Source organism: Takifugu flavidus, chromosome 13 (assembly GCF_003711565.1).
Source record: "Takifugu flavidus isolate HTHZ2018 chromosome 13, ASM371156v2, whole genome shotgun sequence".
Classification (NCBI taxonomy): domain Eukaryota; kingdom Metazoa; phylum Chordata; class Actinopteri; order Tetraodontiformes; family Tetraodontidae; genus Takifugu; species Takifugu flavidus.
In genome coordinates, this window is record NC_079532.1 from 13111846 (window position 1) to 13132812 (window position 20967).

General features: G+C 42.6%; 1 protein-coding gene and 1 long non-coding RNA gene across 13 annotated transcripts in view; one reads left to right on the forward strand and one right to left on the reverse strand.

The window, feature by feature from the left end:
* Nucleotides 1-20967, forward strand: part of frmd4a (FERM domain containing 4A) — a 73171-nt gene that overhangs the window by 40196 nt on the left and 12008 nt on the right. For 9 of the 11 annotated variants that reach the window (XM_057053001.1, XM_057053002.1, XM_057053000.1 and 6 more), the window contains exons 2-11: nt 8800-8865; nt 12104-12198; nt 13077-13169; nt 15018-15102; nt 16492-16548; nt 16807-16829; nt 17899-17982; nt 18078-18143; nt 18240-18297; nt 18445-18531. In XM_057053001.1, the coding sequence (XP_056908981.1) occupies nt 8800-8865; nt 12104-12198; nt 13077-13169; nt 15018-15102; nt 16492-16548; nt 16807-16829; nt 17899-17982; nt 18078-18143; nt 18240-18297; nt 18445-18531 (714 nt within the window). Of the gene's footprint in view, nt 1-6829; nt 7290-8799; nt 8866-12103; nt 12199-13076; nt 13170-15017; nt 15103-16491; nt 16549-16806; nt 16830-17898; nt 17983-18077; nt 18144-18239; nt 18298-18444; nt 18532-20967 lie in introns of those variants that run through there. The other 2 variants (XM_057053003.1, XM_057052999.1) reach the window with 2 other exon arrangements.
* Nucleotides 2950-4239, reverse strand: LOC130536811 (uncharacterized). Of its 2 annotated transcripts, XR_008953466.1 has the most exons (3): nt 4111-4239; nt 3278-3345; nt 2950-3200 (listed from the first exon to the last, which is right to left on the reverse strand). It is a non-coding gene; the product is annotated as an uncharacterized LOC130536811 (long non-coding RNA). The 2 variants fall into 2 exon arrangements; XR_008953465.1 differs by lacking the exon at nt 4111-4239 and having other exon boundaries at nt 3278-3865.

The window sequence follows — 20967 nt, forward strand, 5'->3', positions numbered from 1 at the left end:
AAAAGAAGGATGTCTGCACTTACGGTTTCCTGGAGAGATTTCTCAGCCATGGGAATGAGTTTTTTGGGGTTTTTTGATAGTCCACAAATCATGAATCATGATCATAATTTACTTTTCTTCTATTTTTCCTTGATAAGAACCCTCTTCCTACATTCCATGGTGCATTTTGGATTAAAAGACAATGTGTGTAGACATTTTTTTGCAGAGTTCTGAAGGATACATATTTATGGCACATGACACACTAAATTCCATTACAGCATATTATCATTGGATGCTAAGAGACAAATATGAACACATGCTGTGTTGGAGGTCATGCAATACTTTGGTAGTGTTAAGGCCGTGGTTGAAGGGCCCAGTCGACAGGTCTGATGAGAATTTTGGATTAAAAGATAATGTGTGCAGACATTTTTTTGCAGAGTTCTGAAGGATACATATTTATGGCACATGACACACTAAATTCCATTACAGCATATTATCATTGGATGCTAAGAGACAAATATGAACACATGCTGTGTTGGAGGTCATGCAATACTTTGGTAGTGTTAAGGCCGTGGTTGAAGGGCCTAGTCGACAGGTCTGACGAGCATCCCTCCAAATCCGCCCACGTGCCTGTGTGACGGCCATACATGCATCTCAGTGACCATCTTACTCGGGTTTTTAGGTGGTGGTCGTCCTCTGTTGACTGAAGCTGTGGTTTAACTGAAGCATTAGTGATGGGGGATATAAAGGCTTAAAATGTTTCAGATTCAGAGGTCACGGGCCTCTGTATAGAATGGTAATCCCAGAGGATTACTCTGGGAATCTGGTGAATATCTGAGGAAATCCCTCTCGGTGACTCTCAGATCCTCTGTTTGTACTGGTATCATAACCTCTTAGCATATTAAACATGTGTTTAAATTTTTGTGTTCATACTTGCCTTACTTAGACAAAGGTGCCAACAAAACTTGCCTTGTGTTTAGAAACTAAAAGAGGTGGCAACAATCCTTTAATCATCAACGTGTAGAAACACAATTACATTTCATGTCAGGTATCATGTTGAGATAAAAAGAACTCTGCTGTTACTTGTTAACTGTGCTGCGTGATTGATCAGGCCTTTTTTGTATTGAGGGAAAAGCTTAACACCTCCTACCTTCAGGCTCTGGCTCTCCCCAAGGCAACATGGCCAAATGGAAGACATTCAATATCTTTACAATGATGGGATTCCCTTTGGACAAGAGCGGTTCCACACACAGATACCGTTCAAACCTGCCAAAGGGCTCTCCCTGCTGATGAGCCGGGTCATTTTTCATTACCCTGGCTCCGAGGAATCCAACGTGCAGTAATGGAGCCGAGTCACATTTAGCCAAAACTATGGAGAATAAATCCCTACTGTAGACTATATCGTCTATATAGAGGCAGATCCAGCAGACCACAGGACAGATGTTCAGGATAAAGTATTTTGTTTTTATTCCTCTATTTGCATAACAGTGATTCCAATTCACAAGGTCACATTCCTCCTCTTATCGCTACACAGTTTTATTTAGCTTTGCTGACTTTGTTTGTCTTATCTCCCATCTCTCATATTACCTTTTTCAGACGTATGCATATGTTGGGGTCTATCAGCGAGATTCAATTTTTTACCACCCATGTTGTCTTCTTTTGGTTTCCATGCTTGGTTTCTCGCTGAGTTGCCATGTCAGACATTCTCTGTAAAGGTGTGAATACAGAAGATTCTTGCTGGTCGAACATGCTTGTGCACGTATGAGTGGGGTGTTTAACAGCATGTGTTGTGTCCATGTCACTTAGCTAAAGATATAAGACCTTTTAAAGCAAAGAGTGTTATGTGAATGAAACCCCACCGTGCTCCTGCATAGGCAGGGTAGTGACTTGAAACATTTAACCCTCTGTCTCCCTAATTATCCCATAGGGTCTTTGGATTTTCTCTCTATCTCTCACACACACACACACGCACACACACACACACAGGCAGGATGAACACAAACTGTCAGGATTTTAGCCCATTTTGCCATTTTTGCCTTCTCCTCTTTGAGGTACGTGTTTAATTGGCTTGTGGAATGCATTAGGACTCTCTCTCTCCCCCTCTCTCTCTCACACACACACACATACACACACACACACATCTATACAAAAGTTTGTAGACAGGACTGTTTAATATTCACTGTGTTAAGTGATGAGAATGTTTGGTATTCCAGCCAATCACCAGACAGTGAATAGAGGCCACTGGAGTTCAGCAGCTCTTCGGTACACAGTGCCCTTGAGTTTGCATGTGCACGTGTGTGCCTACATCAGTACGTGTGCCTGTACACTTCTGTGCATGTGTGTGTTTGTGTGTGTGCCTGCAACAATATTTGTTTAAAAAATGGATGCAGTTGATAATTTAATCAATTAAAGTGTAATGAGCATACTGGCATTTAAACACACGCAAACACATTACATACTAAGAGCCCCCTTTATGAGGACCCCATTTTATGTCACTCTGTCTTCCCATTCATGTTGCCACCAGTATCAGATAGCACAGGGTCATCAGGTTCACTGCGATTTCTCACTGTGTAAATTATAGATGAAGATGCGAGGTGTAAGGGTAAGAGATCTTTCCCTTGTGAATCACACACTCACATATGAAACACACACACACGCACACGCACACACATCAGCTCCCATTCTATTTGGGGCAAGAATGAATTTCATTGAGGAAAAAGCTCCCAAAGACTTCTCAGGCTGTCAGGGAAGTGAAGACCTTCAGACAAAATCTCTGTGATTGTAATGGTGTCAGAATGAGTGGAAGAGAATGAATCAAGGGTATAATAAGAGGGGCTGTCAGTCAAAATCAAGTGCAGGAACAATCACCTGGCTGAATGTATAGTTGAGGCATCAGATTTATGAAAAGTTGAAAGTTAATTACAAATGTGATGTGCATGGCCCAGGATTACTCACACGTTTGGCTCTGTGTTGGTTTTGTATTTTCATTTCATTAGGAAGGCCAAGGAGGATGATCGTGAGCTGCTTTATTAGTAAAACAGGTTTACTTTACAGGAGAAAATATTATGTTCTGTTCGATGAAAAGGTTGTAGGGATGGCTCGGAATCATCCATTTTATCAGATGGGGATGAATTGTTGTCCAAGCGCTTCAGTTCTCACCCCGATGCACAATAGTGACCCATTGTCCTTCTACATTATCTTCAACCTTTTGATACTATTGCCTGCAATCACAAAGAACTCTTTCTATCTTGTTTTTGCAAATTACACAGCATCAGCTCCCATTTTGCATGTGATTTACCTTGTTCTGTTGTCAATGGACTGCAGCGAGATTTGTTCCATCCGAGTTCCAGCTCTGCTGCTGTAGAGCTGGAAAGATCGGGAAAATCACTGACCTCTTTAATGTGTCTAATCAAAGCGTTCGTGACAACATTCCCAGCAAGGACGGCATTATTCTAGTCATAAACGTCTCCATGTGTTTGTGTCAGTGAAAGCTGTTAAATGCTGCAAAGATGTGGGAAAAGATCTCCTGGAACGGCGTTGAAAAAGTCTGGGAGTGGAGCTCGGCGGTAAAATGAGAACAAAGCCGAGCCGGTTGCAGAAAATATCTCGTGTTTGTTTGACGTGCCAGCGTGTTTTCTGACTTTAAAAAAGGCCTTAACTGGAACCACATTTCGGTCCCTTCAAGTCACTCGCAGGCGGGGTGGGTGGAGTTCGCAGACACGTACACACACTTGAACAAACAAAAGAGATCTCTCCCGGTCAGTCTCTACACATTCCTGGCCGTCTCTGCGTGACCCTCCCTGCTCCGCCTCACTCTGCCAGTGCAAGGAACACTTCACGGGACTTTAGTAGTGCTCTAACATCTCCGTTGCTTTTTCAGCAGCCATGCTTTGCTGAATCAAGCAGAGGATAGTTGTCAATAAAACACAATTAGCTGTCCCCCCCATCCCCAACTACAATGACCTCAGCGACATAAATCATTGTGTGGGCAATGGCTAAGACCAGGCCCGGTCAAGATGTGACAAGCTTCAGAGTGCACGTTTGTTTAGTCTCAGTAAAAATAGAAAAGAAACAAAGACTGGCAGGTTGACCAGCACGGAGAGTATGTATGTGTCAATCTTATCTGCCTACCACAGCGTCCCACAGTCAGGGTTAGAGAGATTCTCCATCTTGCTTCAATTAACCGTTCAGCACTGTTTATATCACATTCCATCAAACAGGTTACTCCCCCCCCCGCCCCCCTGGCAAAGACCATCAACATTGTCCCTCTGCTCGACCCTAAAACCCAACTCTAATGCTCACCGCCTGTTAAACCTGCCGCACCCATCTGGATCTTTCCCCTTTACAACCCTGCTCAATAGAAATAAAGCAGATCAGCACCTCATTACAATTACACCTCAGCCCAGAATAGAATCCCACTGGCTCTATGACAAGGCTTCGCCGAGGCCCAAATATTTCACACCTGAAAGTGTTTCTCACCTTGTGCTTCTCGGAAATGTTTGGGGTCATTGAAAGGTGGCCATGTGTTTGGATATCAGGGGTGTTGGGCTGAGCACTGGAGCGTAGACTTGATAAAGGGGAGTTGGGGTACTCTCGTGTGTATGGCAGATTCCTATTTACTTCAGCGAAGAACAACATTGTGACCTGGTAATCACCCAAAAACTCCTTTTATTAAATGGTTCCACCATTTATGTGTCCATTACGACACCATCAATCAGTACCATTTATCAATACAGAATGTATGAGTCATCAAGTGTCGTTCTCTTCTTGCTAGTTAGCATTCTTGAACAGATTCAAGGTCTTTTTGTCTTTAACCCAATCCAAACTTGCTGCTCGGTACACAATTTTAATGTTGGCAAATTCAGACAGATGAGTTATTTCACTTCCACTGAGAAATGCAGTTCATCGAGCAGGGAATTGGAGAGATGCACCGCGGTCTAACTTAGCCTGAGCGGTGTTCACTGCTGGAGCTGGAACATGACCCCGTAGCAGCAAGATGCAGCAAGCGTGCAGTAAGACTGTGCAAGAACAGGACATCAAGGTCATCCACACTTCAGTGGATGTTGAGTATATAGACAACGATGCACTTGAATTCTCTCTTTCAGTGTGCAGTGGTCTTCTTGGCTGCTTTTTAAGCTATTTTCTTGAGAGAGTGAGAATCTATCCATAGTTTTGCCCCCTTATCTGTTCCAGTTGACCAGTGAAAATAGGATGGTGTGCTTACTATTAATAGTTCCTCACTGTTGACAATGAAAATTATTGAAGTAAACATTTTGCAGTCTCAAGACAAAGAAATGTATGAGGTTGCTTTTTGGATAGCAGGTTCAGAGCACAGCATTCCTGCCTTCATTGGATATCTTTTCACCCTTCCCTCCTTTCATTCAGCTTCTCATAAGATCCTTGTATTGATTCCAAACAGCTACAGTCTGCATTCGGGGTTTCAGTTTAAATGTGCAGGCTCTTCTAACATGGTCTTCTTTCTTTCCTTTTCATTTCTTTTTCCATTTAGTTTCTCCTGTTCTTTCATTGCTGGCATTGTCCCTATCTCTCCCTTTCTCCCTCTCCCCCATTGCTCTCTCCATTGCTCCCTCTCTTCCAGTGGTCAAACAACAGGGCCGTTGTGATAGCAAGCTGAGGAAGCTACCAATAAAGGGAAATATGTCTGACCAGGGAAAGCCAAGGAGAGAGTTGTATGTATTATAGCCAAAGAGAGAGTCATCTGGAGACATTTAAGCTGGACAGGCCAGTTTCCGGTGTCTGGATCAGGCCAAAAATATCCTGAGGAAAAAAAAAAGATTCAGGAAGAGGGAAAAGGATACACCTCCTTTTCCCCTCATGTAACCTCACATAACCATTTTGCAACTGAGCACAATTTTGCTATGGCAAAATAAATAGTCCAGTCCAAACAAGAAAATTCAAGTTACCTTGCATCTTTCTGTAGCTGATGAATCCAAACCATTTCAGCACATTTATCACAAGGAGATCTGCAAATTCTAGATAAGCGTGGTCGTGTTCCTGATGCAAACAGCTTACCACATGCATCCTAATAGAGAGATGTATGCAAATGGACATGGGCTTAACGTTATTTTACAATGTTTTCATGACATTTCGATGGACTATACAATAATACAAAAAGGGTTGTCATTCAAAACTATTTACATTTTTTAAGGTATATGGCTAGACCAGCCAGGCTATTTTTAGTACCAAAAATTGGACTGATTGTGTTATTTTAACTTGTGGTTTCTTGGGCTGCTGCTCCAGCTGGGTTAAATGAACATAAGTTGCCAATTTAGGTCATACAAGAAGATGGAGAAGACTAAAGAGTCAGTCCAAAGGCTGCAGTCCACTTACGGCCAGGAATCATTCAGGCAAGCCAAACCTGAGGGCAACAAGATCTGTGTTTTCAAAGTGGAGGCAGGAAACTCCAAGATGAAGAGCCAAACCAGGGCTGTGCTTAAGTTTTATTTCAGTAACATGTAGCCATTTTAGGTCTATAAAAATCACAATGTGCATGACACATGTTAAAGCAGGCGTGCTCAATTCCTATAATGCGCGTGAGCAGTGGTAATATTGGTGTGTAGTGCTATTGTTTCTATTTCAGATTTATATAAGATTAGGGCACATCGTGATGGTTCATTGTAGAGGTTTGTCTGTTTGGGTTTGTTCACAGCACACACGCACGCACGCACGGATAGAGAGAGAGGGAGAGATCTGCAGTTTCTCATGGCTGCAAGCCTCTGCAGAAAATTTCCCCTCATCTCCTCTCTCCCCGCCCCCACATCTTGCCTGCATTATTCCCGTGTTTTCCGAGCCACCCCGGTGACAGTGGGGAAACAGGCGGCCAGTGGAAACCCAGCGGAGTACGGTCGTGCCTCTCATCCGGTCCCCCCCCCCCGCGGGCGCTCACCATTGGTACGGTCCGCGGCGCGTTCGCTCAGCGTCTCGCGCGCGGTGCCGGTAGCGGAAAGAGGGGTTGGAGGCGCAGGAATAGCACCGGGAGAAGCTCTTGGGAGGCGAAAGTCCGCTTTGGGAAGCGCTCCGTGATCGGCTTTAGGCTGGAATCGGACGGAATTGCGATGTAGCGCTTCGTAGCGCATAGAGAACCCCGGGGAAACAAAATCAACTGCGTCGCTTGTAATTAACGTTAACTAATGGTCACTAACATGGATGCTGATGTGCCTCCACCCCGAGGCCGGCTGGAAAGAGGGGTGTTTTTGGATATTTCCTTCTGGGACTACTAACTTGCCTTTAATTCATCCCATTTGGAGCCGGTGTTTGTGTGGAAGCATTTTCAAGGTAACTAACTAATGGTAAGCATCACTGAAATGTGCCTCCGCGTGTGTTTATCTGTGATTCTGCTGTCAGTTCCGGCGTAAATAACACGATTGTGGACATGGCTGCTTTATATGCTCTAAGTTGCCATCTCACAGCTTTGAAATTCACAATTCCATGCAAGTGAGTCGGACAGCACATAATAGTCAGTTCAAAGCTGGCTGCTAATGGATGAAAAATGTTTGAGAGTTGTGAATCACAGAAGCGCCAGGACGAGGTGATGAAACTAGGGCCAAATACAAGGCATTTGCCATGAATATTATGGGAAGCAAGTCAGCATCTTACACCACAAACTGAACTTCAGATTAAAGCAATTAAGCATCTGTCTCAGGCAGATTGACTTGCCTAGTTTTACCCTCCAGGCTTTACCAAGACATTAAGCTTTGTACCATTCCCAAGTGCAAGCAGTGTGTTCGTGTGTGTGTGTGTGTGTGTGTGTGTTGGTTACAGTCCCTCAAAGACAACTTTTCAAGTGCTTTACATTGCAGGACTGATTATCTGTAAGCACAAGTGAATATGGAAGGTTTGGGAAAGGCAATAACTCAAAAGAGGAGGGTGGGAGGAGGAAAAAACCCAAAGTTAAAAACATGTGGGTCTGTGCGTGTACATGTGTGCGACCGTGGGTGTGTCTCAGTCGCTGTGTGCACAGGTGCAGCCCATCCAAAGCCTCAAACCGCAGTAGATCAATGGCGAGCGGAGGGGTGAAGCCATGCTAAAACAACTTTTAGGACTCTTCATCTTCAGTCCTCTGCCCACAGGTGTCTCATCCCCAACCCGCCACTTCAGTGCAAGCTGGCACAAGTGGCGAGAAAGTGTTGCGAACACGCCCTTACCTAATTTCAATGGGGTTGCCCCAGGTGGCTATATGATCCTCAATGGGAAGAGTTACAAACTGGTTACTCTTTTGCTGTTGCTGCTTTTTGGGACATGTTTCTCACCAGCTTCCATCCCACCAAAGCTCCCAGACATAAAGGAAGTGTGGGACGGGTCAGGCATTGTTTGGGCCCCCTCTTCCTGTTAAAAGGCAGCCAAAGACTGAGACGAATGTCATCTGAAATGAACGTTCTAACGTGTGCGCCGGGTGCAGATTGGCAACAGTTGGCTGTTTCATCGTCGCACCTGCTTCAGTGTTTATGCCTGAACATGGCCCACGGATATTATCCTTGTCTCTGTTTTTTTTTTTTGGCGCGCTATTCAGCAAGCTTTGTGTCAATAACACAAATAAACACTCGCGCGAACATTTCCAGCAGGCAGAATCGCACACTTTTGCAGGAGTCAAGTGATGGATAATGGATTTCTTGCTCAAGCAGGAATGCAAACAATGCTCACGAGGAAGAGAGCAGCGCGCTGCTATGCTGGTCTATTGTGTTGTCAGTTAAACTTGTTGACTTGATTGTTATACATTTCCTTAACAGACCTTAAACTGTCTGAGAGAAGCAGAAAAGTCTGGAAATGTCATTAATATATATATCATTTTTTAATTCACAGATGACAGAGGGGCGGAGATGTCAGGTCCATCTCCTGGATGACAGGAAGCTGGAGCTCCTTGTGCAGGTGAGTGTGTCTAGAGATGATGGTGGGATCCGATCTGATACTGAGTGACTGCATTTGATCTGACACTCACCTGTTCTCATCATCCTGAAATTAAGATTAAGATTAAGATTAAGATGTACTTTATTCATCCCCGTGAGGAAATTGAATTGTAGTAGCAACCTATACAAAGTATAGAAACAGAATATATAAATACAGATAAGATTAGAACGTTATAAGCATATATACAGCATATATTATAAGCATATATATATAATATATACATAATATAATATATACATATTATAAGCATTATAAGCATATATACATAAATATAGAATAAAATAGAAATAAAATTACAACATAAACATTACACAATTATTGTTATTGGCTGGGTTAGGATGAGTTATACAGTTTCATCCATTTCATCATTCATATACAGAAATCATCCAACATACGGAATTCTGCATAACCTGTGCGTGCCGCCACCAATCCGACCCCCCCCCCACTTCTATCCTCCCAGAAATTCCAAACAGCCTATCATTAAGGACATTGTCTCTCCATAACCAAGCATCATTATTATTCTTCCAACATGTCTCTGTAATTCACATGGCTCTAACTGCAAAAAGTCTTGGGAAAACAAAGCACCATACCCCCCCCCCCCCTTTTGTTTCAGCCTTTCATCCTCCCATCAGGTCTTTCTGTAGGATATTCAGCAGTACCCACAACACAGCAGTTTCTTATTCCATTTTAAGCCACAGCTCTTTCAAGACTGAATTTTCTCCAGCAAAACCTAGTTTGGGGTATTTCTTAATATCCTACATGTAATTTGGGTTTAGAATGTTTGGGAATGATGTGGCCTTTTGTGTTGCAATGTCCTTAGAAGGTCACATTCTTCCTTACAATTCCTTGGGGGGGTCTGTCTGTTACCTAAATCTACTGGAAAAAGAGAGACGAATGGAGTCAGTCACCCTGAAACTGGAGAAGTGGAGGAAAGGATTGGTACAGGAACATTAAAAGGTTGAAAGGGAGAGAAAACAAGGTGAGCTGCGGCTGAAAAGAGAGAAGGCAAAATGGTGACGGGGGAGGACGGCTGTACTGATTTTCTGATTTGATTACTCTGCCAGAACTGATCCTCTCTTTCAGATTGGGACTCTTTACGGCTCCCCTAAACTGTCTCTCTATCCTTCCGTATCCTGTTTCTGCCTGTTGTCTCCGCTCGCTGTAATCTTGCCGACCCTGGCGCTGTCGTCAGGAATCTTCTGACGCTGCTGAAACAGCTGTATCCATCCCTTTTCATGCTTCCATTTATTTCTCACGCGGTCTGTCCTCAAGGCAGGAAGTTGCAATCACACACATTCTAGTAATGTTCTTGTTGCATTAATGATTAGAAACCATTTTATGGTGATAATTCTTATCAGGATTAAACTGTAGAAAGGCAAGTTTTACAGATTCATGTATACGCAACATGGCCTTTTCCCTGTCTATGTGCCAAAGACTGGCTTTACTGGGTATCAGTAAGCATTTGACACTCGTTGGTTACAAGATTACGCTGTCACCAGAGTGAGCTACTGTTAGGAGTTTTGGTTTAGGTCGTCCGGCCTCTCGTTTGCACCTCCCAGCAGTTCTCATGCTGCTGATTTACCTGTGCTGCTGAGCAGACACAATCTAAATGTCAATTAGCAGTAATGCTGTCTAGGCTAGCAGAGAGGCAGACGGCTTTACTGTCTGTGTGTGTGTTTACGCACGCGTCTGCCTTCACTGCAGTGTACCTTGCATGCTGATGTCTGGTAGCTATATTACCTGTCACTCACATTTGGTATCACTTGCAGTATCTTCCACTATGTTATTACACATGTTGCTATCTATCATCAACCACATAAGCTGAATTTCCAGGTTATTGGTTTGGATCAGAAGACGTCAATTAGGAGAACCCAACATGTTTGCATGTTTTTCCCCCTAAATATTTTGTAGTTTCCAAGTTACTTTTGTACAAATACATGGCAGCTTGAATGCACAGTAGGCAAATTGATACTGTGTGGTAATAAGAGCCTGCTGAATACAGACGAAACCAAAACAAGTATTACTGCTAATACCAGAAAGTCAGCCTGCTTACAGGCATAAGGTTTCCAGAACCAAAATGTTTTGATAAGCTGAAATGGATGTAGCGCTGCTCTCATGCCCTGCAAAAAAAGTGGAGCCAGTTCATGAATGGATGTGGTAGATTAAATCAGCGTTTGTTGCGTAACATTCTACATGTTATCAGATTTTTTTTTGACATAGTAGATAGGTTTTCTTTGGCACATGATAACTTTTTTGGACTGCTTGTGGTTGCATTTCGAATTAGTGGTTTTCCCCCAGAATTCACCACAAGGGATTTATCAATTATTGCATCAATGCGTGAAATCTATCCAGATTGTCCCCAAATGACAACACATTGTGCGTTTTAAACCAATTCTGCAGCCGGGCGTCTGTGGCTTCGTGTAAAAAGTTAACAATGCTCGTGATATAGCATATAAAATAGCAAAGAAAGAGACGGTTAGAGAGTTAGATACCAGAAAAAACATGTGACTCTCCTGCAGTTTTGGTCTCTGTGGCATCTGTTCTCTCCTGAGCCAATTTGTGTTACAGGATCACTGTAGGCGTTGTGCTTGTATGAGATCTAGGTCATTGGAGTGCGCCGCATTGGTGTTTATGTGCGGACACATACATGCATACGTGTGTGTGTGTGTGCCTGCGTGCTTGTGATTGCTGTCTACATGACATCACCTTCTCTTTAAATAGCTTTTAGTATCTCCTGTCGCTGTAGATGTGTGCTGAGTTGAATATGCCCGACCTCAAGGCAACAGTTATACCAGCAGGAACACAATGGCGCCCACGGTATCAGTGTTGTTGATCTGTGCATTCGAATGCACATGCAATTGGCCCTGTCCTGTATGTTCTGAGGTGCCTCCATTTCTATGGCCTTGTGACCATATAGTAATGATCATAGAGTGTACATTTGTGTGTGTGGGTGTGTGTAATGAAAATCTGGGCAGTGAGGCACGCCCATGGTTAACCTCAGGGTGGAGTGTGCTGCTACTCAGGATGTCACAAACCAGCAGCATATGGCAGCAGATGCTGTGCGTGCGTGCTTTATGGCTTTGTAACTCCTGTACCTGAGTCCAGAGCCAAGTCTTCATCCATGCATCCATCCATACATTCATCCATAAAAGCCTGGTTACACTCAACCATTTCTAAAAATAATTCTTTTTCCCTGCAGCCCAAGTTGATGGCTAAAGACCTTCTGGACCTTGTTGCATCCCACTTCAATCTGAAGGAGAAAGAGTACTTTGGAATCGCTTACACCGATGAAACGTAAGTCCCATTTGAAGGCAGTTATGAATCAAATAAATCTCACTTGAAACTGTCATCATACACACTCACTTCCTCAAAACAATGTCCAGACTATGAATGGACGCCAGTTAATGAAATGTTTCACACAGTTAAATGTAGCGAAATACATCCGTATTATATATTACTATGGTTTCTGGTCTTCAGGAATATAGTTATGAACCACTGATGCACGATGGGATTCCCAGTTATGAAAAGTTCAGGCTGTCATTGTGTTCAGGCCTGGCATTCCTGAGCTTGAAATGCAAAAATGACATTCAAATCATCTCTATTGTGTCCACTGACCCTGAACGACAGAAGCGTCCCAACCAGGACAGCGCCGAACTCCTCATGCAAACAAACAAGTGATTTACATACAGGCAAAAATGGCCTCGGCTTTGGCTTTCTCTCCTTTTTACTTTTATCTCATGATGTCAAGCACGCCTGACCTTTGCCCTCTGGCATTTGAGCAGCCACGTGAGGCAGCGTCAGTTCAGTAAAACCGTCCGATTTGTCTCGGACTCCATCTGTGATGTGTAGATTTGTTCCTGTGTGTGAGGAGAGCAGACCGATGAGCTCAGACCTCTCTTTGGTCTGGGTGGGGGGGAGGAATGAAAGAAAGACAGACACAGAAGGAGGAGCGTCTGAGAAAGATGTTGCCCAGGAGACTGTGTAGGGTTACCAGGGTGATTAGCCGTCGCTGCTGTTTTTCTCTCTGCTGGATATGGAGAGGAAAAAATGGAAGTTGGGAGGGTACCAGAAAAAAAACGAGGCTTAAAAAGAAGCAGCAATCTTTTGTGTGTAATTTTAGTCATGCAGGCATCTTAAAAATAGCACTGATTGTTTGTTTTTTGTCTAAACAGGGGCCATTTTAGCTGGCTGCAGCTGGACCGCAGAGTATTAGAACATGAGTTTCCCAAGAAGTCTGGTCCCATCGTCCTTTACTTCTGTGTCAAGTAAGTCCAACCCTGTTTCCCAGATTATCTGGGGAAATTGGCTGTCATAAAATATTTGACCCCGGTATTAAACTCCCACCGCGGGGCCAATCAAGAGCCTCTCAAGCTTTAATCAGTGTGTGTTGCATCCAAATACGGTGCTGCAGAGGCTGAACTCTGTTTTTGTTTGGTGGTTTTTTTTTCAAGAATGCCTGTCAACACTTGAACAATGGTAAACAGTGATGACCCGTTTCCCCTGCTTTTTATTTATTGTACTGGCTTCCACTGTGTGTGTGTGTGTGTGTGTGGTAAGGTAAAGAAAACATTGTCAGTTTACGGAAAACACTGATGATGCACGAGGTTGTGTGTGCTGCCTTCATCCTGTTGCTGTACTGAAGCAGTCGCATCAGTTCAAGCCAATTTTGCTTTTATCAAAAAGACCACAAAACACACACACACACCAGGGCTTTGTTTTAGGCCCACTGGCATTTTCAGTCCTCAGTATATCACACTAATGTCACGCTCACCGTGAGTTAACAGCTTCCATCGTAACATGACGCACATCAGTTCAACTAAACAATGTCGATGTTTGGTCATTTCCAGGTTGACATTTACTTCAATTCATTGGCATGAGGTCAATTTTTTGCCTATTTTTAGCACATACACTTATTAGTTTTTAAACAATGACATCATTTTGGACCAGCGTTAGAACCATATATAGTAATTCAATTCTTTACATCTGGAATGTTAGTCATCATGTCTGTATTCACATGACAAATACGTTCCTGAGTGGACCTTGACAGCAGTGGTGGGACATCCGCCTCCCCTTTTCAACATTTGAGAATAATCTCTAGACTCAATCTCTCAAAATGTCACACTGACAGCAGCCCCCCGTCCTTTTTGGGAGGCATCGATGCACACATTCAGGATTCTAATGGAGGATGGATCAGCCCAAATGTCAGGCCTGAATCTGTGATCAGGTGGACATATTGCTTTCATTAGCACATTACGAGCCGTCTCCCTGTTAACGTCGGCCTGCACCTTTGCCCCTATCTAGATGGGTTTCCATAACAATGAATGTGTTCCCAGTCGAAGCTACTGCAGATTGAGTGTGTGGCTTTGTGTGTGCTTGTACCATCCAGGAGAGTTTCCAGTACCTCCATTCAACGTGGTGGTTTTAATTAAATTCTCACTCAAAATATTGACACGGCTTCTGTCATTCTCTCCCGTAGCTTAATCAATGACATGATTAAGCCCATCAATATTGATCCTCCTCGATCATTTTAGTTCAATAAAGTACACTCCTAAGCACTAAAATCTGCACAGCTGGACATGGGTTTGCATATAGCAAGTGTTTAATGTGTGGTGAATTAAAACACTGCCTCACCAGGGAAGAGCTAAAAATGTATAGCTTCATAGTATACCCTCAGCTCTGGATGCATGATGAGCTATATTTAGACTGCATTATTATGTTGGCCCCCTCTGCCAGAAGTGGGTTACTGTGCTGTGTGTAAGTACTCTATGTGCTTCGCTGCACACTGATGGTAATGCAGGGAGGCAAATGTGTGTATTCCACCCCATGTGCATTCAGTGTTTGTGTAAGAATAAGGGCATTAATATACTGGAATGAGCTGTAATAGGCTGTTGCCCCCATTGCAGTGACAAATAGAAATCATTTAAGAGGAATTTATGGATATTGTATATATAACTGTAAATCAGCCTTTGTTAGTTTGCCCCCTTCTGGTCGTTTTAGATATTACACTATATAATCACATTTTCCTGTTAAAATACCATAATCTGCATCTAGATATATATGATAGTTTTTCACCCAAATGCACTGAAATGCACTTGTCCCTTCTGTATTCGCAGGTTCTATATAGAGAGTATATCCTACCTGAAGGACAATGCTACCATTGAGTTGTTTTTCCTTAATGCCAAGTCCATCATATACAAGGTAAACATGTAATTTCTTATTATCTTTTCAGATTTTTTCTTGTTCTACAAGGACAATTCTGTGACTGTAATTATGTACAATTTTGTGTGTGTGTCAAAAATATTCATAAACGTACTCAGTTGGTAATTCAAATTAATAATAGTGTAAAGTGATCATTTGGGTCAATAATCACTTTAACCCACTTCTTCACATTTGTGTTTGGAAAGAAAGAGAAGCCATCTTGCAGTACTTTTTACTAAATTGTCTAACAGGAAATGAGTGTGGCGTAATCCCAGAAAACATATCTGAAGCAAAGAATTAAGCAAATCCTTGCTCATCTGTCAGTGCTTAAGCAAATTTACTTTGCTTGTTTATGAGGGAATTAAAATATGGATAAAATCTCTACTCAGTACTGTGTGTAGTCAGTGAGTCAGCCTTCAGATAGATTAGAATGTAATTGTTGTAAATGTGCCAGATTGTCACCATGGCTACCACCAAAGATAATTAAGGGTGTCTGAAATAGCTCCAATAATTAGCAGACACGTTGGCGTAAAACAACCGCTTCGAATGTCCAGAAGAGGGCGCCAGTGCCCTTAAAGGCAATTAAAAAGCAGATTAATTCCAGTCAAATCATTCAGATAAAACACAAACTGTGGTAAAGTTACAAGAGCAGTGATCTGATTTTCCACATTTCAGCAGGACAGAAAGTTTAGGTGAATATAAGTGCAGGTCACTGAGAATACATTTTCTATGAATCAAGTGAAAGCTATGTTCTGTGCCCCTTTGGGAACGTAAAAGGATTTGTAGGCATCCTGGGTGGTACAGTCAGGGTGGGTTTGCTCTGTCTAGTGTTTCATCCCCACTGTCTGATCTCCCAACTCATTTAGAGGTGGGTTGTAAAGGAAACATTCCAGGAATAATTGACCCACTACTCATTGCCTACTCAACCTTACCCCCCCCCCCCCCATTCCCGTGGAAGCTGCAGTTCCATGTATATGTGTCGTCGAAACACAATCTTCAAACACAAAAACTAATAAAAAAAACGTAAAACAGTTTTTGCGGGTTGTTTGCTGGAATATTCACCTTCACATGCAAGAGGACAAATGGAGTCACAGTAGAATTTAAAACTGCACAGAGTTATGCCCCTCCTAATCCCCCCAGCCCCTCTCAGACCTCATTTACCTCTAATCACAGCTCCATTTTCATCAAGATGTGATGAAATTACAGACAGAAGCAGAGAAACTAGAGCAGGAGCTGTCAGAGATGGAAGGGCATAGTTTCTCTGATGAATGGAGGCCGGTGTAGAGCTTACCACAAGTATCGTTTGTACTGTATTTATTTGCTTGTAGCAGTCAGTAGTGGGATATGACATGAAATGAGTTTGACTTTTCGTGTTCCATCTTTTTGCAGGAGCTTATTGAAGTGGACAGTGATGTGGTCTTTGAACTGGCTTCCTATATTCTACAAGTATGATGAGACTTGTTATTTATGTGTATTCTTGTGGATGTCCCGCCTCTATAGGTGTATCTTTACATTAGTATTTCCAATGAGTCTTACTTTAAAAGTAGTTTGCACCTCTTTAGCTGTGTCCCAGATTGTCTGTAGCTTCCTGATTAAACGGGTCACTTTATCCAATTAAGTTCTAAATGAAAGCTTTTGACTGTATGCTCAAGTCTCATAACTGCTTTTTTTAATCAATGTTCTCTTTCCTTCTTTATTCTACAGGAGGCTAAAGGTGACTTCACGAGGTAAACACACACTTAAATTACATTTACAGCGCAGTAGTTGTTTGTGGCGTTGAGTCAGTGTTGGAATCTATTTAAATAGTGTGAATACACTTGTAGGCTGTAGCCTGGGTTTGCTCCAGTGAGCATCAACAGTTTCCCCTTGCTGCTGTGGAGTCATGCTCTCCTTCCATTTGAGCTCCATTCAGTAATTCAGTGATGTCAGCTGAAAATTATGTTACCCCTCATCCACTCATACCTTTGCTGTAACCAGATAATGCTACAGAATGGATCACCTCTGACCTCATTTCCACCCTTGAAAGGAGTAAATAAACATTATCTGTTGTCGAGGACGGGAATCTGACACACTCTAGAGACATTCCTTTAACACCTCTCCCCCCTTCTTTATTCCTGCCTTCAACACATACAAAGATGAAGATACCTCCCATCTCGAGAAGCACAGGAGGCTTTGACCTGTTTTCGTAGTTAGACTATAAACCTCGCTGACATATTACAGTAAAGCTCCGCTTACAGCTCTTCAAAAGGCCTGAAAAGGTGATTCAGTTTAGACGTATTTTCCCTCTCCGTTTGGGTAACGTCTCAGTGTCATAGGGGTCTGAACTGAGCTGTCAGGTTTATGTGCTTTACCACATATGCCAATGCGATTGGACAGCGACCAGTCCAGATGTTACAGCTGTATTCACACATTGAAGAACAGCCAAAGAGGGTGGATGGGAGCTCTTCCAGATATTGAGCTCATATGTTGTCATGTTCCCAGGGCTTTCCCCAGAATTCTGGAGCGAGGCGGGGGGATTAGAGCAGAGTGTTTAGGTCTCCTGCTGCAGGAGCTCTGAAAAACCAATCTGAGGCCAAGCCTCTTTGGTCTTCTGTCTAATTAACTCTATTTTATCCTTTTTTTTATATCAGTTTGATGATAAATCCTCTTTATCCTTTATCCTTTGACACAAAAAGGTGTCTATTATTGATGTTTTAGCTTTTACTGAAGCCAGTTATGATCGCACATGTTTTCTCGTGAGATTGCTTACGCAGGAAACGACTGTTGACCATGTTTTTTTGGTTTGCTCTTTCCCAGTAATGATGCAACCAGATCTGACCTAAAAAAGTTGCCTGCGCTGCCCACCCAGGCCTTAAAGGAGCACCCGTCTCTGGCATACTGGTGAGGGAGCAGCTCATTTTCCAGAAAACCTTTCCTTCATGTTTTCCCCTTCATTTGTTCCCATCAATTGTTGCCTTTGTTCTTCTGTCTTACAGTGAGGATCGGGTCATAGAGCATTATAAAAAGCTCAGTGGGCAGTCCAGAGGGCAAGCTATTGTAAAGTAAGCGTGTAAATATTTGTAAATGTAGTCTTGTTCCATTTATCTGTCCACATGAAGTGTTCTCAGTAACGTCGTCTGTCTTTCTGCACCCCACAGTTACATGAGTATTGTGGAGTCTCTGCCAACATATGGAGTTCATTATTATGCTGTAAAGGTACAGATTTACAAGTCTTTTCAGATTTTTAGAGCCTTTTCTTATTTCAGATAAACACATAAACCACGGACCTTGATAGTATTTTACTCTTTTTTAATTGCTTACTGCTAAACAGTCATTGGGTTCTTGTTTGCTTCTGTGTTTTAGGACAAGCAGGGGATCCCATGGTGGTTGGGTCTGAGCTATAAAGGCATTTTCCAGTATGACCACCAGGACAAAGTCAAACCCAGAAAGGTGAGCCGGCTTTGGAACACACATCCAAGTCTTCTCTGCACAGCTTTCAGCCACTCCAAGATCTATGACCTCCAGACTATGTTTTAGCAGTTTTTATTATTGTTTTAAAGAGCAGTGTGCTTATTTCCAACTGTCTTTTTTATTTAGTGAGCCTTGATATTGTATTTAGATATAACACTAACAATATTATACTGACTGGAGACATTGAGTCTAGGAATGTTTTGCTTCCTGTTCTGCTTTTCTTTCTGTGTTACCATCAATGCACCCTCCTCCCAGTAGATGCATCCACTGGGTCATCTGCAGAAACCTTTCTTGACCCACCCCTGACCCAGGACCTTGTTTATGGCCTTGGTTTTTGACGTTCTGCTCAGTCTCATTGAGCGTTAACGGGGTTAACAGCATCCTTGCATACCAAATGACCACCAAGGCATTCACACACACTAATGCACTGTTGGTCGATAACATGCACCCAAGCTCTCATAAAAGTTAGAATGAACTCTGAACTCACATTTCTGAAGAACACTTCCTGTCTGGCACAGCTTTCCTGTTTGCCACCAGCATTGTGTTCTGCCTGTGTGCATCCTGATAAAGACACATTTCAGGTGAACAGAAAAGTCTCCTCTCTTACTGCAGACGTTAATGTCCTTTTTTTAAAACATATATTAACTCTGCATGTTTGTGGACAGAGAAAAGAAGGGTCTGGGAAACTTTCCTCTTATCTTTGTCACGCTAACTTCTGCCTCTTCTCTCACACATTCACATTTTAAGCAACCTTGCAATGTGAATGTGTGTGAGAAGAGGGACGTGATTGTAGCTTTTCATAGTAATCCGCACCATTTTAGCCAACAGTAAGATCAAACTTATCAGCATATTACAAAAGCTAATAAGTTAGTGAGTCATTCTGTCTGGTACCAGTAATCACTGACTCGGTGGAGCATATTTATTTAATTTGTCATCGCTTAAGTTTGAAGTTCTGTGACTCAGTAGTGTAATTTATGAAAACCGGCAAGCTGAGGTTTTTGGCAAACGTATCTTCTAAAACTATAAGTCTCTAAGCCAAGTTCATAAAAGATTTCTCACCTTTTGTACTGCCGACAGTTGTTTTTGATTAGACTTTTAAGGAGGGAGCTCCTGTTGATCTTAAATACAGCGTCCTCTAGATTTATTTGCGGAACTTAAAATACTTTCCCCCTTTTCCTTACCGCAGGTCGCGCAGAGTACACATACGTGGGCTCTCAAACAGGTTTAATGCTGAACCACAAACATTATTAGTGCCTCATTAGTGTGTTCTAACTCATTTACACAGATTTTATAGGCTGTGCGTGGTGGTGGACTTGCTGTGAGAAGGCTTCAAGGTTCAAACAAATAGTACCATGCACTTACTGTTAATACCACCGTACATGCTAATTTATATTTTTTGCACCATATGTGCACGCAACAATGATTGCGCTGAAGCGATGCAGTGTTCAGAATTGATTAAATTTGATTGGTTCTCGCTGTTCTTTCTAGTTTTGGAATAAACGTTACCTTTCCAAACGCTGCCACCAAAACAAACAGCAGGAAGTTCCCCGGAGTGTATCTGCATCTCCACGACAACTGGTAGCTTGCGCACCATAACTCCACCCATGGTTGGAACAATAGCCTTTGAAAGCCTCTGCTCCAGTTATAGAAAACAACAATATCTGGCCTGACTGTCGTGGCACAGGCCTATGCTATTTAAACTCCATTCTTCCTGTAATCCCCATGGAGTGAGCTACATGAACAGAGGCCATTTCCACAATCTGGATTCTGACCTTGCCATCAGTAATGGATGCCCGCTTGGGTGTATGGTCACGTCATTTTGAGACGATGTAGGCCTTAGCAACAGATGTCAATTACCACTATCACATATCTATCATGCTGTAACCACATCCTCCCTGTGTACCTTCAGCTTCCTGGCAAATGAGGCTCTGTCCCACCAGCTTGTTTATTGTTAAGATATTATTGAACCGAAGACCATTAAGTTTCAAATTTCCGAATGTTCAGTAGCTCACACTTATGTATCTACAAATATCCTCCATCTAACTTCATTGCATCTTGTTCTAAGTGGTTTTCAATTACAGAATATATATTTAAGCACTAGTCTCTCTCTCTCACACACACACGGACACACACGGACACACACACACACACACATTAGCTCCCAAAGCATCAGTGCTGCTGATGTAAAATGTGGTTTGTTTCTTAAACCTGCTTCTAAAAACTTGTTCACTCCCGAGGATGACCACACACACTCGCAGTTTCTTACTATATTTAGAACCACGCTACATTAGCAGGTCACACCCTGTTAAAAAGGTATGGTAACAGCAGATTTAATAAGACTGCCAGTTTTTTTCCAACGTGCTTGTGTTCCTCTGTGTATGGAGTGATCACTGCGTTAACATTTTTTCATCATCA